Source organism: Stigmatopora argus, chromosome 5 (assembly GCF_051989625.1).
Source record: "Stigmatopora argus isolate UIUO_Sarg chromosome 5, RoL_Sarg_1.0, whole genome shotgun sequence".
Classification (NCBI taxonomy): domain Eukaryota; kingdom Metazoa; phylum Chordata; class Actinopteri; order Syngnathiformes; family Syngnathidae; genus Stigmatopora; species Stigmatopora argus.
This window is the reverse complement of record NC_135391.1, coordinates 6,486,327-6,514,158: the sequence shown is the minus strand read 5'-3', so window position 1 is coordinate 6,514,158 and position 27,832 is coordinate 6,486,327. Positions and strand designations below refer to the sequence as shown.

The 27,832-nt window shown below is 39.4% G+C and overlaps 1 protein-coding gene and 1 long non-coding RNA gene across 4 annotated transcripts in view; one reads left to right on the top strand and one right to left on the bottom strand.

Moving 5' to 3' along the window:
* The window catches only part of LOC144074841 (uncharacterized), a 93,040-nt gene that overhangs the window by 28,462 nt on the left and 36,746 nt on the right, over window positions 1–27,832 (bottom strand). For both annotated transcript variants that reach the window (XR_013300397.1, XR_013300398.1), the window contains exon 4: window positions 17,186–17,252. This is a non-coding gene — a long non-coding RNA (uncharacterized LOC144074841). The remainder of the gene's footprint in view (window positions 1–17,185; window positions 17,253–27,832) is intronic.
* Window positions 1,625–26,741, top strand: zmat4a (zinc finger, matrin-type 4a). 2 transcript variants are annotated; one of them, XM_077601462.1, is made up of 7 exons: window positions 1,625–1,755; window positions 6,565–6,666; window positions 10,848–10,937; window positions 16,407–16,563; window positions 21,024–21,245; window positions 24,666–24,762; window positions 25,994–26,741. In XM_077601462.1, the coding sequence occupies exons 1-7, from the start codon at window positions 1,669–1,671 to the stop codon at window positions 26,019–26,021; spliced, it is 783 nt and encodes a 260-aa protein (XP_077457588.1). In that variant the 5' UTR covers window positions 1,625–1,668; the 3' UTR covers window positions 26,022–26,741. The 2 variants fall into 2 exon arrangements, with proteins under 2 accessions (XP_077457588.1, XP_077457589.1); XM_077601463.1 differs by lacking the exon at window positions 6,565–6,666.

Below are 27,832 nucleotides of genomic sequence, written 5' to 3'. Positions count from 1 at the left end.
GATGTATCTAGAGCGGACTCCTCCTCATTTTTATGTATTTGCAAGAAGATCTCCGGGAGCAGCTCATTGAGCTCAGCATGTTGCTGAGGCAGATTTCCAAGTCAGAGTAACTGGGTAAGAGTTTTTCAGTTCAAGCCAAATTCTAGACTACAAGCTTCACCATTGGATAAGATGTAAATAACATTGCACAAAAGCCATCAAGTTCTTGTTGCCCACATCTTCTACGCATGTGGACCACGGCTGCAGTGAGGATGGGCAATGAAAAGACATTTGCACTGACATTTACAGATTTTCCATCTCCCTCCCAATGAGATTGACCTGGAATTCTGACCTAGTTGGAATAGTCAGGAGCGAGAGCGAGCGATTTCTCTAATTATCATAGCCGATAAATAATACAAGTGTTGCACTGCAGCCTGACAAACGTTACTTCTTCTAGGGCAAGACCTTAAATGATGATAATTGTGGTACCTGTTCTTGGATTCCAACACACACATGCATTTAATGACTTTCTACCTCTACCCTGTTCTGATTTGATTCGGGTGATGAGACAGCTTTTAGATTGCTTTTACGCCACACGCACCACCAATGATTGTAACACAGTGGGGCTTTTGGTGCCGGAGGGTTTAATAATTTGTGAGTTATTGGTAACAAATACTTAATATTCTAATTGCTTTGAAGGGGAAATGTCAATGACAACGTATCATGGTCCGTCAAAAGCTTACTACTATAATTAAATGTAAATGTCAACATACTATACAAAAACTATTTACTGTTGCAGACTCTTTTTGCAAGGTTACAGATCAGCTAACCACTTGTAAATATTTGTGTGCTCTTAACTAATATTCATAAATCCCTCTACAAAAAACAACATAAGAACACTGATTAAACTGGGCTGTTTGATTTCTACAACACTGTCTCAAAGTATTTTCATAAGAAGCTATTTTCTGTCCTAATCCATTACACAAATCCTTTAAAATGAAATAATTAAAAAGCTATGTGCCTCTAGAAGTGTTGAGGGTAATTCCTTAATTCCTAAAATGCCATTTTGTACTGTGTTGTAAAGGAATTTAGGTAAATAAAAAATGTAAATATAAAGAAGAAGATAATAAAAAAAATAATAAAGTTCATTTTCAACAATTTTAAGCCTTAACCCCTTTAGGAAGAGTGGTCAGCTATTCAAAAGTTAACACGGAAGACTTTTAACCCTTTTTAAGGCAAGAAACTTGTTTATTTTATCATTAAAGATTATTGCAGTTATATATTCATATGATCAAAATACATTTATAAATATATGCAACGGTAATGCAAGATAAATGGGTAACATTAGACAACACTAAGGTAGATTTTTTTCAATTCATTTAAAGCTGGAGAAATGGCTGTGAATGCTCAAAAGGCTGTCAAAATAGATTGGACGTCTAGCGCAGTCAATGGCAGCCTATGGTTAAAAAGTCCCAATTTTTACATGAAGGGTCTAACGTCCCCTCAATTACCCTAAAAGCAAGGTGAAAGGCTTATTCGCATCGTGTTTTACGCGTGTTGATCAACACTTGCAGCCAATAGGAGAACAGGTGGGCGTGGCCTAACGCCAGATTGTACTATATTGTAGTACGGCTGCCAGGAAAAGACGCATCTGCGCTCACTCAGTCGCCATCCTGGCGGCTCTGGTTCATGGATCGGATACTTTCCATTCAAGTACGACATCAGCTGGCGGTGTTCCCGACGCATTTTTGTCAGAGTTACAGCCTAGAGTTACAGGTACTGTTTTCTCTTTCTTTTCAATGTAGTCATCTTTTGGCATCAGTCACGGGGGGCGTGCAGAGGAGCGAGTGGGATTGATGGGAGAGGGGAGACAACCGCAGGCATGTCTATCCTCTTGTGTGTTTATCTTCTTGCACGGCGTGATTCTTGGTGCGTGGTGCGGAGATTTAGAGGCGTTTTTTTGCGGGGCACCGTGCGCGCAATGAGAGTAGTCACACTTGTTTTGTTTTGCAAAGTATAAGAGGATCCAGGTGGAGGTTGCTTGGTTGCTTGACTCAAGTATGAACCATCCATCACTTATTGGAGGGTCGCCACATTTCTTTAATTTGTCAGGAAATGCTGTTAAATAGTATTCTGGGGCAGACTTCTTTTAAATGTAATCGGGTTGAAATGGAAAAAAAATAGGATCTTGTAAGGAATGAAGTGTTTAAGTGTTTTTAACACCCATTTGAAAGTGGATGGTAACATGGTTGTCTCAAGGTGACATTTAAAAGGTTGTGAGCGAGGGTGCACCTCGCTCACCTTTGGGGCATGCTTGCAGATGGGAACAGTTCAGCGATATTTGAGTCGGGTGCCGGCCGGTCGATGTTTAGATTTAAAGTCTTTTTTTTTTTAAAAGTGGCATGCTGAGAATAGACACAGCAACATATTTTATTATGATGCATCTGTGGGACATTGTGTTACAAGTGAATAAAAAGGGGAAAGGGATGTATTCATTCATTCAATCTTTAACTCCATGCCATTTAAACCCACACACAAAAACACTGCAAATTAGATAACCTCTAATCACACAGCACAGCATCGGTATAATATGTCTATTAGTATTTCAGCTTCCTTTAATAAAGCTGTCCAATTACAATTCAGTGAACATTTCACTTCCACGTCAACAGAACTCATTTGCCACTAAAACATTTACAGTGTTGTTCCCACCTCTGTTAAGTCCTGCTTAACCGGCTAAAGCCCTAAATCCATCCCCTTAATGTTTTATTTTGCTTTTCTGGGTGTCACTTTCAACGTCTGCCATTTACATCACTCACGCAAGATCCAACCAAAAGTGGACAGCTCGAAGTGCATCATTTTATTCTGCTATCATGATGTGTCTGTCAGTATCACTTGATTTCAATTTTATTTCATTGCACTTTGGTTTAACAGAGCCAGAATGGGCGGCACTGAGCGCTGAGCAGTTAACGTACAAAATGTGTCGCTTTCCATTTAGATCAAATCTTCTCATACTTATTCCGCAGTGTTGAAAAGAAACGTGAAACGTGGCATTTTATAGGCCATGGATTCTCAGTTTTGATAGCCCTAGTAAAAATCACTATAGTATCAGATGATGCAGTCTCATCAACAACTACTTTTACAAACCACAAGAGGGCCCCATCTGGGTTCAATTGATCTTTTTTAAGGACCCAATTCATATTTCCTTATCTGTATTTACAGGTTATGAAACAAAATGTTAATATAAGCAGTGTGAGCCATTTTAATGACTTTACGTGAATGATTTTTTTTCATTTTTCTAAAATATTTTGAAACTTCTCAGCATCTGCATTCTGCTTAAAGAAGAAAATATTCCATTGTCATAAATCATTCAGGTAAAGGTAGAATACTACATACATGAATATCTTCTAGGAGTATTTCCATCTCTCATTTCTCTTTAATTTGGTTATCTGAGATGGATCACAGCATTTTTCTCAACTGCGTCCGTCCATGTGTCGTCTCTTTTCGAGAATAGCTAAGCAAGGTCTGATGGATCAAGAAGAAATTGGGTGTTTTGCAAAGGTCATGGATGTTTCCAAACCTTTTTTCCCCAAAAGATAGCAGTTGCAATAGCAATAACAAACTGCACACTGACTGACAAGTGGAAATTAGGTATTGGCGCTATAATAGAGTTTGTATTGTCTCATGCAAGTGAGATTACAATTCAAGTCATTGGCACACTGCGCATTTTGCCATATTAAAAATATGATGGTGATTCCTGTTTTTAACTATCCTCGAAGTTTAGCACGATGGCATACCCTGGTGTGACTTGGAAGACATTAACTTTACAGGGATATCAATTTATGAAAATTGTTGAGTGAGACTGTGTGTATGTGCGCACGGCTGTAGGGATTGAAAATGAATTTAAATATATTTTAGATGATTGAAAATGAATATATTTTACAAACAAGTAGTATAATAAAAATGGTTTACATATAAACATTATATTTTAATTAATATTCAAATATTTTGTATTCATTCATTCATTATTCATTCAATCAGATAAGATTATTTAGTTAGAGAAGTCTTAAAATGTGGTTGATTCCAAATGTTTTCATTACACTGTCCTTTTCCTACGAATTGCTAATCTCTCCTATCCCAACTGTGTTTAATTTCGACTTTTTCATAAAGTTATGTAAGCAAAAAGCCTCCTAGTACAGCATCTGCTCCAAAAATTAAATGTTCTTTTCCCTGACTAAGGAGATTTTGAGTTCGCACTTACACTGGCCAACATTAACCTCATTAGGCTGACTTGTGTCACAATTCTGGTGTTGCACGCTCTCAACATTTATCCAAATTTCCCCCAATGGCTTACGACCAAGTTGATTATTGTACTCGAGTGGAGGCAGCCCTCCCGTTCTCTGTTAAACATATTCATTCAGCAGATTTGAGCAGATTTGTAGACAGTGCACGGGACAGCCGACAAGGGAACTGGTGTCAAGTAAAAGAACAAACATTACACAAATGGAATGATGAGTGCACAAAGCTCTTTAGATGAGATTTGTCACGGGAACACAAATAGTGCTCGGATGTGTCATTTTACACCTGATGCTAGGTGGGCTTTCCTGAGTCTCAAATATGTCACTGAATTTTAAAGATTAGAATTTTAAAATCATTAGAGTTACTGGAAAAGGTTATTTTTTTCACATCTGTATTCATGAAATGTGAACATTTTCACTTCACCCTTTTTAATTTCATCTTCCATTCCGCTGTTCCTCACATGGTTTGCTGGGGTGCTGGAGCTTACCCCAGATGACCATGGCCAGGAGGCGGGGCGCACCCACGTACTGCCCATTAGTCATGCTAACGACATGCCATAATAAAATACTATACTGTTATTTGATAAAAGATGACAATCCTTTCCTCAGTCACGTTATTTCAAACAGACCTGACACAAATGTACTAACTATATATACTGCATTTATCTAACATCTGGCTTAAAATATTTTTCCACGTAGGCCTCTGTCTTAATCTTAATTATGTGAATGCCTGGGTGGATATGGCTTTAACTCCAAAAATGAAGTTATGAGAGGAGACTGGTATGCCGACAAGAGATATTGAAGAGAAAATGGGTCTTTGTTAACTCGCTTCCTTGGTGTCAAAGTCAGTGGTTTTGCCTCACAACAGAACCACAGACCCGTGAAGCCAGTAATTTGAACTAAGAGCCAGACGCACACCTTTTACAAAAGGCTGGTCAAGCTCAGTTTGTCCTGTTGAATGGATTACAAGTGATCGTTCACTGCCTCAACATCTACTGGGCAGTTGCTGGTGTGACCTCGGCACCCTTCCGCAGCCCCCAGCGATTCTATGTCATGCATCTTGACTCATTTGCCTGCTGATGAGGGTTCTCGGGATATGCTAAACATTGTTGACTAGGTGTGACATTGAAAGTGGCTTGCTGCTAATTTGAGTGTCAATTTGAGGAGTGTTGCCCTGATTCCTCGATGCTTCCATTGTTCCATCATTCTCATTCATTAAAATGTATGGTCAATGCGATTAACGAGATTTGCTCACTTCTATGACTGCATATATCGTGTACATCGAGAGGTTACAAAATAAGCAAAAATGGATACCTTAACGAAATGACGTGAAGTGCATGAAGACAATGCTGTGCGAGAGGAATTTACAATTTTGTATGCTTGAGCATGTAAGTGGATAATGTAGTATTTCCCCCCCAAAAAAATATTAACCAAAATATTGGCTGGATTTAAACATGGCAGCTGACATGGGTACTTAAATCCAGCAGCAATTATTAAATTGGCAACAGGTTACTAATGCACAGCCCACCATAGGAGCCATCACACTAAAAATATTGACCTCAACATGCTTAGGAATTTCTTCCAAAATAAGTTTCCCCGGTTCCTGTTTTTGGTTGGGCTGGTGGTTTTGCTGCTGCTGCTTAACATCTGGGATTATTAATCATTTATTTCTAACATATGTATAGCCTTTGGCAGTGAAATGCAACAAAAGCTGGTCATTTGTTTGTATCCCATAGCGATAATTAAGTATTTCTAAACAGTTCAGTTCATGTTATGAAACGCTTTTACAGGGGCAAGTCTATTTAAAGCGGAATTTAATGGGACCATTTAAAAAAAAAAGTTAATATATTTATGGAATCATGTGTTCTATTTAGGTCATTTTTAAATCATTTTACAATATATTTTTATGATTTTAAATCTACTCTGTGATGATCGACATGTGCTTGAGCAGCAAAAAAATTGTTATTGGATGAGATAGAAAACAGAACTTTAACTCCTGAGAAGCTAAATGTTGGAGGCAATGAAATATTAAGAGCCATGAAATTATAAAACAAGATTATTGTTTGCTTGTGCTGTTAAAAATGGGCTGGTTTGTGGATCTCGCATGGGAAAAGATTAATTTCTCTTGAAATGAAGGTGGAAAAAAAAATAACAACTGGTGGAATGTGCCACAATAAATCATTAAAAAATAATACAATTGTTGTTGTTGTGTCAAATCGCTTTGAATGCCTTTAAGGTAGAAAAATAAGTCGATTCATCATTTAACCTAACATTTGGTATCTTTCAACAGATGAAGTCTACAGAAGTGGACCAAGGGCTATTCACAGACAGCTACTGCAGGGTGTGCAGTGCTCAGCTCATCTCCGAGTCCCAGAGGGTCGCCCATTATGAGGTAAGGAAGACCACTTGGCCTACGTGAATGCAATGAAAACTTTATGATTGTTTTTCAATGCTAAAAAAAAATCCTTAAACTTAGATTTTCCTATAAACTATTCATAACTCCCTCGTTATTATACAGGAAAACATTCCACCGACAAAACATGACATTTGAGGGTCCACTGTAATATCAAGGTATTAGTCACAACAGCACATTTCCTGTAAATTTGAACCTAAATGCAGTCAATTGGATGCCTTTCTTTCTGAAACTTAATACTTTGTCTATGTTTTGCGTTAAAGGAATTCATTCAATGCATCTGCAATGATATGTAACATTCCATTGGTTTCCTTCCACATGAAGTTTCTCTCTGCCTCAATCAGATGTCAGCTTGACTCCAATTGTGGGTTTACTGGAAAGACTGAGGGATATTGCACTGTCAGAGGAGTTCAAATGGCTTTTTTTCCAGATGTTATCTCACTACTGTATGTGCAAAAAACATTAACCTAAGAGTAATGTAAGATTAAAGATTGTTAGTGTAGATACAGTATATAAAATACATTGAAGGTCTAAAAGCCTGGAGTCTGATCATTGAGATTGGGGAACAAATATTTGTTCCGTTTTAGAAAGTCAGTTCCATTTGTTGCATTCTGAATCAACTTGCTTATTATTATTATTATTATTAGTTGGCAAATTTTTGATGGTGACTGTGAGGTGGTCATAGCTATATAAAGTACAGTCATCTAAAATGTGCCATGGTCACGGGAGAACTGCTTTGTTTTTCGGGACTTTGTAGGAGGCGGCTGTACCATTTCAAATCAAATATTAATTTTGTTATTGTGTGGTGAATTCTAAGCAGGGGGCCCTTTGCCACCTGGAACAGAGGCATTTTTACATTCTGTTTTTAGCGCAGCAGTTTGGGTCTACTCGAGTGCATTTTGACATGTTTTGGACATGCTACTGAAGAGAGCAAAAAAGGGAAGAACAAATCTGCTAATGCACCCTTTTTTTGTCAGATAATGGTAGCAAACCATCTACCAAATATGCTGAAATATCTGAACAAAGTGTTAATATTCCAGATTATATCTGTTAAAGACATCGTTGCTGACAATTGAGTTAATTGCCCATCGGCGGTCCGTCCATTGCAGGCTATGACAAAACAGATGAGTGATTTGATTAGTCAATCAACTAGTCTTGTGCTAGGATGGTTAAATATCCCCAAGCAATGTTTTTATGTTCACACTTTCTATGTCATTTGAAGCTTCAAATGAATCAATCAAATACAACTTTGAGATTTGATTGCATAGTCCTTTGTTAAATGCAAGTTGGCCAAAATCTGTTTTCTTTTGATGGTCCAATTGAAATATTTTACACTGTGATTTTACATTCCTCAAATCTGGTCGTTGCAGCAGCTAGCTACTCATCAGTACAACGGAAGATGTGGCAGAGATCGTGTCAGAGCATGTCAGCAACCCGACAAACTAATCTGTATTTCCACGACCGCTCTCTTTGACCTTTAAACATATTGATTTGTGTTGGAGAGGATTAGTGAGTCACACTAGGTTTTACTACACCAACTACTATTCCCTTCAGGCATTGCATTTGAGTTCAGACAGTGGGTGCGGTGAGTGTTGAAAAGTGGCTTGGGTTTATATTTGATTGCTTTCTCCATTCACAGTCGAGCGAATACATCCGGTAATTCATTAGAATAATTATAATCCCTAAAGGGGGAACTTCAGAAATACATTTTACCATTACCGCACGCATGCAAATTGAATACATACAACTCAAGAGTAATAACCTCTGGAATCTAGAATTACACCCTTGTCTGGCAATGAGATCTCTCCCCCAATTATTTCCCATGGCTCATTAGCTCGCTGAGAACTCCTGATATTTGCAACAAGACAAAGTGCAAAACATAATGTATATCCTTATTTTACAACGGTTTGAATGATGTCAGCACTGCGACTACTGGTATTAATCCTTTGCCATCCGTTTGGATAGCTTGAGAGTTAATGGACGGGAAAAAACAGTCCAGCAACTACTGTTGACACAAATCTACTGCGGCAAAAAGTGCAATTATAATGCGGCATGATCAAAAGTAAAGCGACACTGCTGCTTTTCGAACATTTTGTTCAGTTGATCAAAATGAAAAAAGATAAACAACTGACCCCTTGAGATAACTTTGCGCTAATGAGCAGACTGGTGGAGTTATTTCAAACAATTTGTTGATATATATAAAAAAAACATCACTCTCCAAGTATAGCCGCTTAAGCAAGTGTGCATGAATGCGACAATTTCCACACACTATTTCTATGTATGAGCTTTTTACTCGAAAGAAATGAAGCACTAACTAGCCTTTCTAATTTACATTTTCTTTGCAGAGAAATTGTTTTGCTAAACACGGTCAGGCCAATTTTATATCAAGATAACTTTGGTGATTTTTTTTTTGCCCCAAACCAATTTCTCTAATTTGGACGGTAATAAATAAAATATTAGTTTTAGCCCAGTCTCCTCTTTAGTTTGCAATGCGCATATCTCCCTTTCATCTGGCTAACTTACTTTTGAGAAACCAGCAAAGAGAGTCAATGAATCCAAGAACAAAAGCGTTTCAACATTTTAGGGGTCCAGATGAATTATAATATTACGAGCTGTCAAAAAAGGAAACTCGGTGGAAGAAAAAGTCTTCAGGCTTATCACGGTGACATGAAGATTCTCTCACAGAAATATAATACATTTACGCAACATTAATTTCTCAGTGTTTCTTTGAACTACTCAGCAAAGCTCTAGCTACCATGAAAAAGGCATGTAGAGAAAGTTAAGCTTGCCTGAGTGCACTGTGAGAGTTAGAATTCTCTTAACTTAACTTTAAATCATCACTCATACATAGGCAGAATAAGAGCATGTCCCGTAAAGACAAAAAAAAATGAAGGTAAATCGTATAAAGAACTGGTGCCCAATCAATAAAGCAATATGCTGGATTCCCTAGGCTGGTACTTTCACTGCTTTATTCTTATAATAGAAAAACCTCTGACTACGCAGAGCAGTAAACGCAACAAAACCTGGTAAAATCTCTACGTCCTTGCCATCGTTATGTTCTCGATAATCATGTTGGCAATCCAAATTTCATTCTCCTCCATCTCTGCTTTGTCCTTTACAACATGATCACAATATCACAACTCTGATTCCAAGTCTGTTTCTTGTAAAGCTGATTCATTTTCGGGTCAACTCATTTTATCTCTCAAATATTTCCCCTGATGTGTCTCCAAGAACAGAGCCACAATCAATACAAAGCTTGTAAGAAGACACCTACTAAACCCTTATTGAACTAGCCTCCAATTATCAATTCAATGTTGTTTCAGGAAAGGAATGGGAGGGAGCAAGTACATTTATTTGACTTCTGTTTTAATGAAGCCGCTCAAATAACCGATAGACGTGAATGAGTAAGCAGCAGGGCTCTCCTTTTAACCTCCATAATGATATACTGTACCACAATTTGTGGTAGTATCACTGTGCAGGGTAACAGTGTACTGCTGAAATTAGACAATAAGGAGCTTAGGGTCAGATGGTGAAGAGGATCAAGTAAACAGTAACTGCTACTAAATAATGGACTACGAAATATAAATAACGTCAACAGAATCCACTCTAGGCCGCAGGTTGGCGTTGAGATTTGCCACATTTTATAGGATCAAAAATAGAGATTATCCTGCTCTAAAGTCAGACTGTCACCATCATAACTTAGGGGAATTTTTTTTGTCGTGTGAAAATAGGTAAATAAAAGAGTGGATCACCCTGAAAAAGTTCAAACTTTAACTCGGAAAGCTTGGAAAATGCTCATTGTTAACTTCAACTTTAATTGTACCACGGTCTCTTCTAGTTCCATGAGCTCTGTTGATTAAGATTTTCCACAAATCACCCTTTAAAATCTTTCTGCTCTTTTATAATCCCCTACTTTAACACTAGCCTGACAGGCGTGACTGCCCCATTTTTACACACCCATTCTTGTGAGGCCTCCTGGGTAATGCAGCAGGAAATGGCAAGGTGAAATAAAGGAAGGCACCTTGAAAAACACAATATATTGAAAATGTACATACGTACATAGGATATATATACTGTTTACAGCACTCTGTCTACATAATTAAAAGGAATTTGGCTGCCTTGGATTGCTTTATTCATAACATTTTCCTTTCATCTTCCAGAGTCGAAAACATGCCAATAAAGTCCGACTGTATTACATGTTACATCCTGTGGATGGAGGCTGCCCTGCCAAGAAGCTCAGAACAGACAATGTAAGTTATTTATGATATATCCATGATGTCCGTTGTCTGAACTCACTGAGAAACATGTGTCTTCTGTCGGATCTTAGCCGGCAGATTCACGTTGAGAGCTTTATTGTTAATGGATTTTCAAGAACCTCTCTCAGTGACTGAATAGCTGAAAGGCTGAGGCCACTATTTTAGTGCCATGAATGTGGTGGCGTCGAGCCGCTAGTTGGATACAAAGCCATCGTAATTTCTCTGCTATCCAAAATGTGAGCAAAAATGTTGAAGTATTTTATTCAATATATTTAATTTTTAAACTATTCGGGTATTCTCAAACAAGCTTATATTCCCTTGATTTATTTGGCGTAAAATGTTCTTGGATTTAACTGCAATGTAGCCTATAATAAATTGAAGTTAGAAAAGTGAGCACACCATACCTCAAATATAAGTACGGTTTTGAATGAGTGCTGAGCTCGGTACTCGGCCGTTTGGTCACCGGACTTTTGGTCGCCGGACGTTTGGTCGCCCAGAAGGTTATTGATATTTACCATTTAAAATTGTTGCTCAAATTCCCTAAATACAAACTGCGAATTATTATTTAGTCATACTTAATACCCTATTAATTATTAGGCTAAAGAAAAGCTCCAAATTTCCCATACTTTTATTGTGTTTTGTTGGAGAACTTGTTAAGACACTGACTGACGTAGCTTCTTAAAGGGACAACGCATGTACATACAAACTCTTATACACTCACACGTCGGCTCAGTGAAACTGCTCAGGGCCATTGTTGGCTTTTATTGATGCGTAGACCGTGTTGTTTTACCTTGTTTTGTCGCCGGACTTTTGGTCGCCGGACGTTTGGTCGCCGGACGTTTGGTCGCCGGACGTTTGGTCGCCGGACGTTTGGTCGCCGGACGTTTGGTCGCCGGACGTTTGGTCGCCGGACGTTTGGTCGCCGGACGTTTGGTCGCCGGTTGTTTGGGTCCGGGCGACCAAACGTCCGCGACCAAATGTCCGGCGACCAAAAGTCCAGCGACCAAAAGTCCGGCGATCAAACGTCCGGTCACAGCTGAGCTCCATCACCCCCGTGGCCCTCCTGAGAATAAGCGGCTTGTGACATGAGTGAACGACTAACTGTGTCTCTCAGTATAAAATCCTATTGTTTTTAAGCATGTATACTACGTTGTGTCAAAATGTAACATCAAGCCAGGCACAAGCACATCTTTTGCCCTCCTTTGTCACTCTGCATTTGCGTTTTTTCCCCCAGTCTGACCCTGGCCCTTGTTAAAAAGGGGCACATTTCCCGTTGGGAGGGGCATCCTTTGTAAAAGTACACAGATTTGAAGTGACCAGGCGGTGCTCATAAGGTGGCACTGTCTAAAAATACACACAGCAGCACTGCCTCCAGAGACTGAGACAGTGCGTACATTGGGGCATAGCCCAGCGTCTGGATTTTTGGGAATTGATTGTATGTGACAACTGTACATGCTGCTGGTCATTCTAGTTGCTGGGATAACTTGTTTTCATCCAGATTGAGTGGGAATGTCAGTCAACCCGTACAGTTACACGGTTTTACGGGTGGGCTGGTGGCCAGGTTTTGCTTGCTTTTTTTCCTTGGGTCGTTAAGGTCCCAGTGGTTCTTGTCCTTGCCTAGTCTTTGTAGTTCCCCATTAGTGTTGCCAATTGTCAATCTGCTGATTGTGTGTCTGCCAATCAGATTCACTCAGTGTTGATCATTGTCTCGACTTTTTTTTACATTTTAGTTCAGACTGCAGGTCAATTCCGATTTCTTTGCCCAAATGCGACACATATTTGATTTGTTTTTTTTTCATTCAGCATGGCCTGATTCGCGTGCGGCTAAGAATGAGATGCTCTTGTCTGACAGCTACGAACACATATACGCTTGATTGCGCCTCATACGTCATACGAAATTCCAACAGACGCCAACGAGTCAGATGAAGGCACAGAAAATACATTTTCTAGCTTGTTATGGCACGTGAAATGATCCGGTTTAAAAAATGCGAGTCGCATATGTCCTTGCAATAAGAATGGCTACAGAAAAGATTGGAATTATCTGTCAAAATTGAAATTGGGGTCAAGTTCTCCGGTATGAAGGTGGCCTTTGTTCTCATGTTTCCTTTCTGACCTTGACAGGCTATTTGTAATAATTTGTTTTTTTCAGGAATAAAATTAGTTTGGATCTGTCTCTTCTACTTGCATTTGGGTCCAGCACCCCCCCTTGCTCACCCGCCCTGTATGCGAGATAAATGGATGAGGTCATATGAGGAAAAATATGCCTCAAGAGTTGCAATAAACTCATCACAATGAATGAATTTATTAAAGCACATTCAAAGTAGTAGAAATATTTCAATTCACAAGGCAACATGAATTTCTTTTACCTCCCGAGGCTCTCATTTATTATTGACCTGTAATCCCCTGACACAAGACTTGGTAATGTCTTAGTGTTTCTTTGCTTTTACTGCTTGCATCGTCTATTGCTATATTGTACTGTAATAATCTCATCTCATTTTCTGAACCGCTTTATCCTCATTAGAGTCACGGGGGGTGCTGGAGCCAATCCCAGTTGTCTCCGGGCCAGAGGCGGGGACACCCTGAATCGGTGGCCAGCCAATCGCAGGGCACAAGGAGACGGACAACCAACCATTCATGCTCACACTCACCACTAGGGGCAATTTAGAGTGTCCAATCAGCCTACCATGCATGTTTTTGGAATGTGGGAGGAAACCGGAGTACCCGGAGGAAACCCACGCAGGCCTGGGGAGAACATGCAAACTCTACACAGATGGACATGACCTGGGTTTGAACCCAGGACCCCAAAGCTGTGAGGCTGACGCTCTAGCCACTCGCGCCACCAGGCCGCGATTACTGTAATAATAAGCACTCTAAAATCCTACGTGCAGAGAGATTATTTCCCTGTCACTTTCTGCATCTGCCGTCTTCCGTTAAATCAAGCTTCCAGTGTTGCCACTGGACATCTTGGAGGGGAGACAAAGCAGTCATCCTGGAGAAGGCACAGGTGTCTGACACTGCCTTGACGGAACAAGAAGTGACTGAATTCTTGTGCTTCATTGCCATAACCTTTCTTGGAGCCATTGCAAATTGCAACAGATTGCACATTTGACGCTCACATTCGTATGAGGTGATCCAATTTCATTTCAACATTTCAAGCGGTGATACATATTTTATGAGAATAATAATAACAACATTAAAGTGGGTTGGCTCGCAAATCTTATATGTGGAGCCATTGTGGCAGGTTTGAATTGTGCTATCTCTCGACGGCCTATTTCAGCTGCAGCCAAAAGAATTGAGGGATAATAATTTCTATATTTTAATTTACGGTGAGACAATGGATTCTAAAATCATATTCCAAAGACTATTGAATGAATTCAGACAGATTTGTTATTGAAAAATACCAAATTGTTGTCTACAAAACACACAATTGGTTCACAAGTAGGACTTTATACTTTGCTACCAGTGGCATATTTCCTAAGTGACAGAAAAGAAAAAAAACTACTGATATCTGGTAGGTCCTTTTTCATTCATTCATTTTCTGAACCACTTATCCTCACAAGGATGTTTGCAAAAAACGGAAAAAACTGAGTTTGTTTTCAAAGTAGGGAATTTTGTACATTTGAGCATGTGTTTAATATGTCAAATGTGAAAGTTTACTGTTATAGACAAGATTGGATCTGGGTAAAGGGCAACAACTCTCTCAGGATAGCAGCAGAAAAGCAACAAAAATCAGCTTCTTTAAGAAGCTGCAGTAATGACGCAAACTCAATTTTAGACTTGACGCTTGTGGCAACCATTCTCCGACTCTTATCAGGTTTGAAAGCAGACCTTCATATTATTGAATGCTTTGAATAGAATCCAGAAGATAGATACAGGATGAAGACTACAATACAATAAATTATTTCTCAAAATGGACTGATATACTGTATATTTCAATGATGAGCTGTATTCAAACTGAAAACAGTCTCGACCTACTTAACTCCAGCGGACCACAAATTTGGTGGTAAACATTTTAGTTTTCATAAGGTTCATCAGAAGAGCTGAGCATGCAATTATCACAGATGTACATTTTGCTGACTCAGCGTAACTGATCAGAATATCCCACAAATCCTTCAACTGGGTCATCTAGCGAAAGGCTGCCATTCAGTATGTTAGTCCACATTAAAGTAGTGCTATAAAGAAGAGCAAACAGTAGAACACAAAATGGGAGTTCTCAGCAATCAGTTAATTTGCATAGTGAGATCAATAAGAACAGATTTTTATATCTTGCAGGAACTATCGGTTTCGAGCATTTATGTGTGAATTTGTGATGTAGGGGCCAGACTTAGCTCTACTCTGCCCTCCTCTCAGTGCACAGAAATAGACTGCTTTGTCTGCTCAGACCAAGTCCCTTTATCCTTTCTTCGTAGGGGATACCCTTGTACTTAACTGCCCTATTTCTTGTGCATGTGCCGCGGGGGAGATGCACTTGAGTAGACCGTCTTTCCTGGCCCTAAAATAAGGCAAGCTCTATGCTCTGTAAAAAGTCCGGCTTGGATTAACCCCATCCAGACAATCTGTGGCACTAAGATGTCACTTCGCAAAGCAGTTCAGCTATTTGACTTCATCACCTGGGCAGATGGCGTTATTTTCAAGACGAACTTCTATCCTTTATCTATGAATCCAATGCAGACACAATTAGAAAGAAAAATACTAATGACATTCTCTTATGGTACTTAGCTGCTCATTCAGCCAATGTTTCAAATCATTAACTTTCTGGGATGGACTGCTGACATAGCATGCATGAGCTCCTGTATTTTAATATTATTATATGAATCATTTCTGAGATGGTTGATAGTCTGGTCTTGCTTTTGTCACCAAGGGAAGGTTGCTAGGATGTGTGTGCGATTAGCGCAAATGAAGGACAGCCAAGGACAGAAGGATGGGTGGTGTGTGTTTGTGCGTGGAAGGGGGTTGGGGGTGTCAGAGTGAGTCACAGCAAACCACACACTGTCGAGGATGAGTTGGGTGCATATCTTCTTGCACACATTCAATATACTGTAAACTTACAAGGTCTGTAATTATGACATGTGACTTTAGGATATATTTTTTGCTGTTGTAAATACTCAATTCTACCACACATTATTTATAAGTGTGTTGTATTAAAGTGCAAACTATACCCTCTCAATCATCATTAGCAGGCACCTCTCTTTCTTTCTTTCTTCATCAGTTCACTCAGCAGCCTAATTAGTGAAGTATCACTTGACCTCCTACTGATATTACTCGGTACCTAATGTTGCAGAAACACAGGCCAGCTGGAGAAATCAATCTATTGAATTGTTGATTAAAAATTGAGATCATCCTTAGAATGCTTTTACATTAGCTGTTGTTCCGTCCATTTTTTCAGTAAAACATAGGAAGCAACATTTCTATTTCTTGTCTTTTTTTGTTTGTTTCCTAATTGCATATTGCTTTGTGTTTCAGGGCAGCGAGGAAGGGGATGTGGACAAGAATAAATGTTGCACGCTATGTAACATGTCTTTCACATCAGCAGTGGTTGCACAGTCACACTACCAGGGTAAAATTCATGCCAAGAGGCTAAAACTGCTACTTGGGGATCAGCCTTCGCTCACCACCAAAGGTAGTGCCCTTTTTGAAATGTTTTTATTGCTGTGGAAACTTGGGTATTTTAATCAATAATTATATTTGTATAAATTGAGGGAATGTTTTACATTGAAATAAATGTAAATACTATTCATCTGTTGTAGCCTAAAAACTATGGATGTGTGATTTAAAAAAAATCTACAGTAAATCATACAATATTGAGAGACTTTTGTGTGATTTTCACACCAAAAAAACTGTGAAACTTGAAGTCTTTGTTCTAGTTTCTGATGTGGTCTCACTTGAGACATTCTATTGTCCCTTTCATTCTCCAGCAACATTGCCCAGCCAAGCCTTTTGTTCCCTCCACATTCAACCTTAACATCACTGAAGGTGTTCATTTTAATGCCTCAATAAACTCTAATGAGACAACCCTGCTTCTACTGGCTTGGAAGAGCTTCAATAAAATGTAGTTTATGCCTCTTTTCCACAGGACAGATGGTCTACACCATCATTTGGGGGACACACTACACACTAAGATTTAGTAGGAGATTTCAGACAGGAGTCTAAAATTAATAGGATAACCAATTTATACTTGGGGACAACTCATCTGCTAGAACACTTCATGTGGTTTTGCTAAATAAAAATATAAGCCTACTTACTCAGGCACTTTGAAGGCGTTGTTCTGACTTTGAAGGCATTGGTCTGACTTTGAAGGCGTTGACTGACCTATAAAGGGAAAGAAAATTCAACATTAGGTTTTTTTGGTTGAATATGAAATTGCTGTGATGCAAAGATTTTCATTTAAATTGGTTCATATTTTTAGGTCTGGTCAATAAAAAATAATTCATTATTATTTAACGGTGTTGATGGAATGGTGGCCATGTATATTTTGATTTCTTCAATGTGGAGTGAAATTACATGTTTTGGCCTGGTTTCAAATGTCCAGGCTGTAGGCACAACGGCTCCCACGAATGTCACATCCTTCAACATCCTCAACTTTGCTTGGGGAAATGTTTCCCTTGCGTTCATTTAAAAGGAAGTGATTCAGAGAATTTGATTCCAAAAATGACCTACAGCTTCTTTTTTGCTTCACATTTTTGGAAGTATTACGTGTGCATGACTCGATGTTTCATCATATGAGGAAGGAGGCAAAGTAATTGTACACATATATTTTTGAAATGACTTCCATCTGCTTGACTGCTATTTCAAGATGTACCAAAAGTGCTGACTATCATATAGCATTATTATCTTATATTACAATTTGGCAATTAATTAATGTCCAACTTTTTCCAGCAGCATTTGAGTTAAATCTGGCAAATGACAGTTCACGTTACCACACGATCAATTTGTGCAAAATACTAAGAAACCACTGCATTTCATTGTTGCTGTCCCCAAGGCAGCCTTTTTGTGAATTTTAGTCGTAACATCTGTTCACTCTGATGCGGCCTACTCAATTTACGAGTCGGATTTTTCATCCTCTAAATGTCCACTTTAGTTTGAACAATGTATGTATATGTATGTCAAAAATGTCTTTTCCTGTGTCTGTATTCTCACCCTCATGCTACTGTGACAGTGAAATTCCCCGAATAAATAGGGCATTAACTGACTGTCGCTAGCTGACTTTTGACCCATCTACACGGGTAAAATTAAATAAATTCTGACATCCTGCAGCGACATCGCAGTTAAAGAGCTCAGTTTTTTTGCCAAAGTCTTTGATTCAAATCCACATAATAGCTACAGTTACAACTGGGGTTTTGACGTGTTCATTTGCAATTATTGAGCTTGTGATACCGTAAGACAGGGGTCTCAAACATGCGGCCCGCGGGCCAACTGCGGCCCGCGGGACGATAATTTGCGGCCCCCGTCTTAATATGAAAGATCAAAATTTTTTTTTTTTAAATTTTTTTATTTTTTTTTTTTTTTAATTTTTTTTTTTTTTTTTTTTTTGGTGGGCGGGACATCGGCCGGGCTGTCCAGTGCCTCGCTCACTCACTCATTCATTCCTCCAATCAGCTGGGCGGAGGAGAAGCCGTGAGGCCGATCACTCCGCTCGGCGCGCACACTCCTCCGCTGCTCTCAGCATAGAACTGAATGAGGCGCTATGATCCGTGATCCAGCCTGTGTCAGTGTCTGTAGCCATCTCCGCGATTGAAACGGAGAGCGAAAGTGCACATGCGCCACAAACCCGCGAGACTGAATGTGAAAGATCAACCCGAGACTCATTCCAAGTGGAAAAACATATTACAGAGCCCCAGAGATGTCTCTTTCAAAGCCTGCGGTGAAGAGAAAGGTCGGTGATGAGCACAGACAGTTTCAAGAAAAGTGGGGAGTGCAATATTTCTTTGTTGAACACAGGGGCACCCCGACGTGTCTCATTTACACTGAAAAAGTTGCGGTGCACAAGGAATACAATTTGAAACGTAATTGTACTACGAGACATGCTGTGGAGTACGAAAAATACCAGGGAGATGAGAGAGCCAACCAGGTTGCCAGTCTTAAAACACGTCTTCTGAGGCAACAGGATCTCTTCAAGAAGGCTACCAAAGACAGTAATGCAGCAGTCAAAGCTAGCTACGCCGTTTGTGAGTTGATTGATCCTGTGCTAAGTGATCCCAAATGGCTCATGGACTTGGCTTTTCTTGTTGATATCACACATGAGCTTAATGTACTGAACAAGAAGCTACAGGGGCAACTTGTCAGTGCTGCCTATGACAACGTGAGAGCATTCTGCACTAAACTTGTGTTATGGAAAGCCCAGCTCTCTCAGACAAACCTTTGCCATTTCCCAGCATGCAAGGCTCTTGTGGATGCAGGCACACCATTCAGTGGTGAGATGTATGTTGAGGCCATTTCGAAGCTACAGGAGGAATTTGATCACAGATTTGCAGACTTCAAGACACACAAAGCCACATTTCAAATTTTTGCGGACCCCTTCTCCTTTGATGTGCAAGATGCCCCTCCTGAACTTCAAATGGAGCTCATTGACCTGCAGTGCAACTCTGCACTCAAAGCCAAGTTCAGGGAGGTGAGTGGAGAAGCAGACAAGCTTGGGCAATTTTTGAGAGAGTTGACCCCCAGCTTCCCTGAACTTTCCCGAAGGTTCAAGCGGACCATGTGCCTTTTTGGGAGCACATACTTGTGTGAGAAGCTCTTCTCCACCTTGAACTTCAATAAGTCCAAGTACAGGTCCAGACTTACTGATGAACATCTTCAAGCTCTACTGAGGGTCTCCACTGCTTCCTCCCTCAAGCCAAATGTGACTATGTGAGAAGAAGCGCTGCCAGGTCTCTAGCAGCAAGGAGTAGGCAAAAGAAGCCGTGTTCAGAATATTTCATGTTCAATGTTCCATTCAAGTTCAGAAAGTTAAAGGTTAAAGAGCTGTTAATACAGACATTTGAAACGGAATAAAAATAATTCATTTTCTCTACTTAGCCAGCCAGTGTATATCTACTGTATGCTCATTAGTATTATTTGGTTTTATATTACTGATTGATTTATTTTTTATTCATCTTTAAGTTAATTTATTTAATTCATTATTTTTTGTTAAAAAATAAAGGTATTTGATAACGTTGGAATGTTTTATCAGTGCTTTTCTTGTGGAAATCCTGATGCGGCCCAGTCTCACCCAGACTCGGCCTCTAGCGGCCCCCAGGTAAATTGAGTTCGAGACCCCTGCCGTAAGACAACAGTAATTGATTCAAGTCAGGCGCATTGTCTCAGACACAGTTAAAGGAATTACGCTAACAGCTCTGTTATGCACTGCGGAACACCGTTGCAAAACAATAGATGTTCTGGTTGGCCGCAGTGGTACACATGCATTAAGAACTTAAGTGGGTAGCAACAGGATGAGCAGGCTCATTGTTCCATTTGTCAGGTAGAATTCAGAGGCTCCGTTTTAAGGCATTTAATGATGATAACAGCTTTTTTTTCTTCACATGACTGCTGGGGGAGGGCTCTGCTTGGTTAATGGGTATTGTTAGTTTGCAGTTGATGATGGTTTAAAGCTCTTATACTGCTCTGTTAGTTGCATACTGCTGCCTTTCTTGCACTTGAATAGGCAATCTTGTCTTTATAGGCTGTGCTGCATTTAGTCTTGCAAACATCAGTCACTTTTAAAAAGCAGTATATCTGAAGGTTTTTTTTTTCTTATCTCATCAGAGAATTAACTTGTAGTTTTTAGAGTGAGACTGAATGTGTATGGGGAGGTTATGTGTATGTGTTTTTTTAAATCTTCATTTTCTGTACCGCTAATCCTCACAAGGGTCACGGGGGTGCTGCAGCCCATTTCAGCTAACTACGGGCACTCGGCAGATGTTGCCAGCCAATTGCAGCGCACTAGTAGACGGATAACCATTCATGCTCACACTCATACTTTGAATGCAATTCTGCAAGAATTGCATAAAAACAAACCTGAGATCTATACGATATGCGATTTTCAATTACCTCACAACTCTAAAACAAAGCATAGAACAATATTTAGGTGTTTTATCTTCCCAGAGGCATCTCCCAGTCCTGTAAAGAACTCTCCAGAAACATCTCCTATGACCTCTCCTCGACACCGACGTGACTCAGATCGCTACTGCCAACTATGCAACGCTTGGTTCAACAACCCCGGCATGGCTCAACAGCATTATGATGGTAAAAAGCACAAGAAGAATGCTGGCCGAGCAGATCTACTGGAGCAACTGGGCAAGACTCTGGACATGGGAGATATGAACGGTATGGAAGCTTTACTCAAAATGAATAATAATGGTGAACAAAAAACATAGTGGAAGGTCACCTTTACCAACTGAGAATAAAACTCTCAGGGGATAAGCTCTTTGTTATCTATATAGAAAAAAGTCATTGTAGCCTGATGAGACCTGTCAGGCAGCCTTATGTCTGGTCCATCCCATAAAAGCCCGCGAGCTTGGTAATATGCCCCAACTGGTTTCGCCTATGTTTGGCAATGTCATGTAGTACCATATGGGCTAAAAAATAGGTCACCTGAAGACTTGACTATAAAACATCTGCCTCACAGTTCTGTTATGTGGGTTTGGAATCTCAGTTCTGGCCCCCTTGCGTAGAGAGAGTCGAGTTGTGTTATATGGATGCAGGCTTTTTCCTTTTTCATGCAACATTTTGAAGCTATGTGCACGCTCCAATTGACTTATATGTCACAATCTGTTACTTTTACTGTAGAGAAGACGATGTCACTTATGTCACAATATGTCAATAACAATTACACAATATCGTCCCAGCTGGTGGTCTACTGGCTGCCAGAATACCAGAAGCACCCTAGAGGTGTTAAAGGGCATTCATATGGAGCTATACTGAATGAGAATGACAATTTGGTACAGATCAGTGCACATGGTCTTCTACACCTCAGCCATATTTAATGCTTTATCTTATTTTTTTTTCAATTGAACCATTATTAAGGATTTGTGTGTGTGTGTGTTTGTATGTTAATATGGAATTTGTTGTTTTTCCTCTAATTCCTTATCAAAGTAGCATCATTTATGGAAGAATTATGTATGCAGTGTGCACAGCTGGTTGGTGGCAACCCAGTTGGTGATTGGGGCAGATGATGCTGCTGCTGCTGACAAAGCAATTTTCTTCACATTTGTTCATCTCTTCGCCACTTTTATCTATTTTGTACTTTATCTGATCTCGCTCTTCCCTCTATGTGACCCACAGCATCATCCTTTCAATCTGCTCAGCATGCTGATAAAATGTGCAACCTGATTCTGTAGACGTACAGGTTATGAAATATTCAGCAGCTCCTATGAAAGAAGTTCCATTACGCTAGAACATGCATTGTTGTAGAATTAAGTCTATACATGTAAAGCTGGACAGGGGAAATGAGAAGGTGTAGAGGTATAGAGAGCATAATGCCATACATTTGTGTAAACCCGAGGTTTTTTTAACAGTATTTCTACAAATACATTATTTTTTATGGAACAGGTGTCACCTCAGAACAAAACTTTTTTTGTTTTTCACAACTAGGTGAATTCTATTGAGACAAACTTTACAAATACTCCTAGTCAATGTTCCCTCTATTTTTTTGTTTTTCTGGGCAGAAAGACAACCTCCCTGAGCACAATGACTACCGGTGTGAGCAACATCATCATTGCTCGCTATGGGCACACACCAGTATCACACCTGCCATAAGCAGGTGTATGTCTACTACACATAAATGATTTGGCAATAATAAAATGTAAGGATTAATATCGATGAATGGGCGGTTAGGACTATTACGTGTTTAACTACAGTTTTCCTTTACAGTTTTGCTAGTTGACAATCACGAAGCACATAGGAATACACAGTAAAATCTATTGACAATTACATTCACAACTATAAGTTCATTGTAGAATTTCCAAAGTCTGAGTATGAAGAGAAAACCCATTTCAACAGAGCATTTAAGCGCCACACAGAAAAGCCTCTCGACCCCATTATCCGTTTCCAATAAAGAATTGAATTCTAAATCATTACTTCCAAATAGCCTGTACTGTCCAATGACAATGGTAAAAGAAAAAAAACATGCATTTTTATTCATCCATTGTACAATATATATATATTCTGTTTTTGTTGGAAAAATGGGGAAAGTAGAGCTGCCAGGACACATTACTTTTGGGCTGTGCTCTCTATTGATACTGACTTTGATGAATTTAACCAATACTGTTAGGTTTTGTGTGTAGAAAAAATTCAAGCCCAATCAAGCGAGAGCTTGGTAAGGCCAGGTGTCTTCGCAGACAAAACCAGGAGAGAGAGAAGAGCCGCAGGTGGCTGGAAGCGATTGCTACTGAAGCTACTGTATAATCTCATATCCTTTCAAAGATAGTTTTAGAAGCAAGCAGTCAAGGGCCACCGCAGAGCAGATCATCTCTGCTTGCTGCATAAGTCAGGATATAGCAGCTGCGCTGTGTCTGATGAGGTGCATGCAATATTGATAACGTACAGTATATTGGTCGGAAGAATCGTTTTAACCAAGACTGATGCACTCTAGTATCACTCTTGAAATATTGATGAAAAGTAAACAGCTGTTTAAATATAACTGTATTGTCAAAGTAAGTTTTACATGTATATATATATACACACACATATATATATACACATATATATACATATATATATACACATATATATACATATATATACACACATATATATACATATATATACATATATATACATATATACACATATACATATATATATATATATATATACATATATATATATACATACACATACATATACACATACATATATATACACACATACATATATATATACATACATACACATACTCACACTGTACGTAATTGATTTTCCAATTCAATTGAGGGCTCTCCCCACACAGAGTCTGGAAATGTTGAAATACTAGTATAACTATATTTTCTCCCTTTATATACAGCGAGCACACCCAGAAAACAACTTTTGTAGAAGTCAGCACCAGTTGTCACCGTATGCTACTTTGTAAAACAACCCAGAAAGAGGAAAATGCAAAATTGCATCCTAGTCGTTATGGCATGACTCCTTCTTGCCGGTCACTCCTCATTCAATGCAGAAGCTCCATTAAAAAGAGCGCAGGATAGACAGTATTTTATGGTCCTTTTGTTTATGGTGCTTTAGAAATGATAACACGAGCAGAAAGTTCTCGCTGCTGGCCCCCATTTTGCCTGTATCAAGATGCCATCACTTTGCTGGTGTGCATCAACCTTGCAGGCGCAGAATTTTAAGGTGCAAATTTGCCAATTGCAATCACCTCACGTCCCATAAATAACGTGGCGCCTGCTAAATTAATGGATTTGCATATACACGGCCCAGTGTGCAAGTGGTTAGAGCTTCGGGCTCACGAGGGTTCGATCCCAGGTGGGGTCCTCACTGTGTGGAGTTAGCATGTTCTCCCCAGGCTTGCGTGGGTTATCTCCAGGTACTCCGGTTTTCCTCCCTCATCCATATGGACAGCGATTAGCTGGCCACCAATTAGCTGGGATAAGCTCCAGCACCCTTGTAAGGACAAGCGGTTCGGAAAATAAATGAATTCTTATCCGCGTCCCTGAACACGGACAAAATAACAGAATTGATTCAGCAAAAACGCTGCAAGTGAAAAGAAAAGCTGCCTTTTAAGTGGATGCACCGTTTGTTTACTTCCAGGTCTGAAAAGAAAGCATACCTGCGACGTGTGTAGCGTGACTTTGAACTCGGTGGCACAGTACCACGCGCATCTGCAAGGCTCAAAGCACCAAAACAAGTGAGTTGATCACGCTACTGCGGGCTCCAAAAGTAGAGCTCATTTGCACGTTTAAAGTATTGATGTTGAAGCACGTAATGCTAAATGCTACTTTTCATTTTTACGTGGAGAAAATGCTCTCGTTGCTTTCATCCGTGTCCTTGAAATCTCCTGCTCCTAGAGCATAGAGAAGGCCTGTGCATTTTAGATACAGTGCATTTCACTCTGCATGCATAAATTACGAGAGACTATTGTGGAACGGGGCATTGCTGAGACTGAAATTTTATAGATGGCTTTATTTGGCTGGGGGCAACCTTGTGGACTTCAGTCTCTTTACAGATTATATGTTCTATTTTGGGGGGAAAAACTGTACACTTTGCTTGCAGTTGAGCAAAACTGGTTGAAATTAGTCACATTTGCATTCCTGCAAAAAGTAGGTCACATTTGTATGAGTCTGAAAAAAGTATTTGTGCATGCCTATTGAATTTCTTCTTTTTCCAGTATTCTCGTATCCCTTCCACCTGTCTTCACTCTCTTTGTTCCAAACATTCATTCCAATGCTCATCAGCCACTTGTCTCAGTGGGTCATTAGCCTTTCCGCTCTCTATGCACCTGAGTGAATGGATGGTTGAGCAAGTGATTGATTAAAAAAAAAATACTCCAGCTTGGTGACTGGCGGTGCATTGCAGACTTTTCAGTTTCATCACCGGATGGCTTATTTATCCTACTAGAGCAGACAGTATAGTTGGGATACCAGTAAAATAGACCACAATCGTATGCTTGTGCATTTAGAGTATACAATTATCATCCATCGACTAGGGTTTTCCTTTTTACAATCATCAACATGTAAATTCTACCAGTGAGCATTTACCATATCAGATGTCCTCAATAGGCAGATTGCATTACAGATCTGGACACAGATGACTTTTTTTAATCTATTATTATTAGAATATTTTGACTAGGGTGTGTAATTCAACCAGTCCCTTTTTGGGGATTTAAAAGTCTGATTATATCCAGTTGTATAGTTATATAGTCTGATTTTAAGAACATTTATCTTTACCCAAGTCCCTGTTTTCTAGAATTTCCATTTTTAAACTTCATCAAATGCATAAAAAATATTAATGTATTGGTTTAAAAAAAAAAAAAAATCATACCGTAACATACTTTTACATACTATTTTAATTATATATATTTCATTATAATTTCGGAATACAGACTAATATAAATCATTTTTTTCTGTTCCTTTCAACAGTATGAAGAATCAGATTTGCGTCCAGTGAGCGCAAGACAAACTAACTACACTCGATTGATGTCAGACAAGCTGTACAAGCTGTGGTCAGCCCTGCCCTGTTTTTTTTCTGCCTCTGCTCTGCAAACTGTCCTCATTCCCTTGTCTGTCTTTCACAATCAGTTTGGCCTCGCCTGGAAAATGAAGGATTTTTTTTTGTATTTTGGAGGGAGTGGCGTCTTTCCTACGGCAGCACTGCATCATTTATCTCACCTCGGAGAAATGGAGCTAAGGGACGAACAACTTACTGCAAAACATTGAAAAGATAACCTTTGCATGGTTGGGCACTCATTGACGTGACACAACACATCAATTGTCATTCACTACATCTCGTCAAAGAGAATTCAGATCCGTTGGTGAATTGCAGCATTTCTACGTGATATTAATTTAAACTGCTTGTTTGAGGGACAAAAGGTAGGCTGTAGCGCCTCTGACTTCTTGACAATAAACAGAAGATTTTATTTAGTTCTAAAAGACGTGGTTTAGCTTTGTAGTATTGAATTCAATGGAATTGCATTAAATAGCAATAAGTATCTTGAACTAACAGAGATTAGTAAATTATGGTTGCATACTACTGTCTATGCAACATTAAATTAAATGACTACAATTGTGAAATGGAGAAATTATTACTGAATGAATCTGTGGTTCATACCAGCTATTATTTTGTGTTAGAAAGTGTCTAGTGTTTACTTGTTGAGTAAAAAATTAAAGGGGGGGGGGGGCTTCGCCTTACTCTCAAACTTATTCCCACAATTACAAAACTACTTGTTAGGTCATCCACAAAAGATTATCACAGCTAAGTTCCCAAATTATAAGTTGAAATGAAATTATAATAGATGACAAATCTCTTTTAGATGTTTTATTTTTTAACTGTAAGATTTTCCATTCATTAGCTGACTTTTTAATACGTCAATTAATGTGAGTGGCTTTAAAATGGTTCCTCTGGTCAGGACGACTTCGGTCTAATGTTGTCTTCATCTCAGGGAGATGTATTGTACTGTAAGTGGTAACAGTGGCTGCTACACTAAAATGTGGCTTCAAAGCCTTACATCCCACTATGTACACTTGTAGAATGTGCGGATTAAAGTAACTAAGTAGAAAGGTCTCACTAAAGAATATCAGATATTGTGTCGTATATATATATACATATTTGAATCAATTATACATTACTATGATTATACATATACTGTTCACAAAATGGTTTTGACTCAAACTGGTATTTTGGTTTTGGAAAATCAATCCATGAATGCAAATTTTCGGCATCGAATCAGAACAAGTTGCGTGTCTGAGGGTGAGCTCGTGTTTATGTACTGTACGGGGGGGGTGCATGCGGCATGTTTTAGCATTTAATAGTTTCACATACTAGTATTAAATTCAACTTTAATACTATGACAATAATATTCCATTAAAATAATTTGTCAAGTTGTCGGATGAAGCGGCGTTGTGTCAATGTGCGTGACCGGACGTTCTGTCGAAAGACGTTTTGTCGAAAGACCGGACGTTTGGTAGAACGGACGTTTGGTCGCCGGGTTCGCTCGCTGTCAAATTATGACAGAGAGTTTACTGTTGATATTTTGATATTAGATATTTAGATATTAACTCTCTCTCTCTCTCATGATTATAATTTTGAGAGCTGGTTTCAACAGTAACAACCCGGCGACCAAACGTCCGGTCGACCAAACGTCCGGTCGACCAAACGTCCGGTCGACCAAACGTCCGGTCGACCAAACGTCCGGTCGACCAAACGTCCGGTCGACCAAACGTCCGGTCGACCAAACGTCCGGTCGACCAAACGTCCGGTCG

Excerpts from the sequence above, each read along its gene's own strand:
- zmat4a (XM_077601462.1), top strand. The coding sequence starts at position 1,669 with ATGGATCGGATACTTTCCATTCAAGTACGACATCAGCTGGCGGTGTTC. Across the intron at positions 10,938-16,406 it reads AGAAGCTCAGAACAGACAAT|GGCAGCGAGGAAGGGGATGT; the intron begins GTAAGTTATTTA and ends TTTGTGTTTCAG. Across the intron at positions 16,564-21,023 it reads GCCTTCGCTCACCACCAAAG|AGGCATCTCCCAGTCCTGTA; the intron begins GTAGTGCCCTTT and ends TTATCTTCCCAG.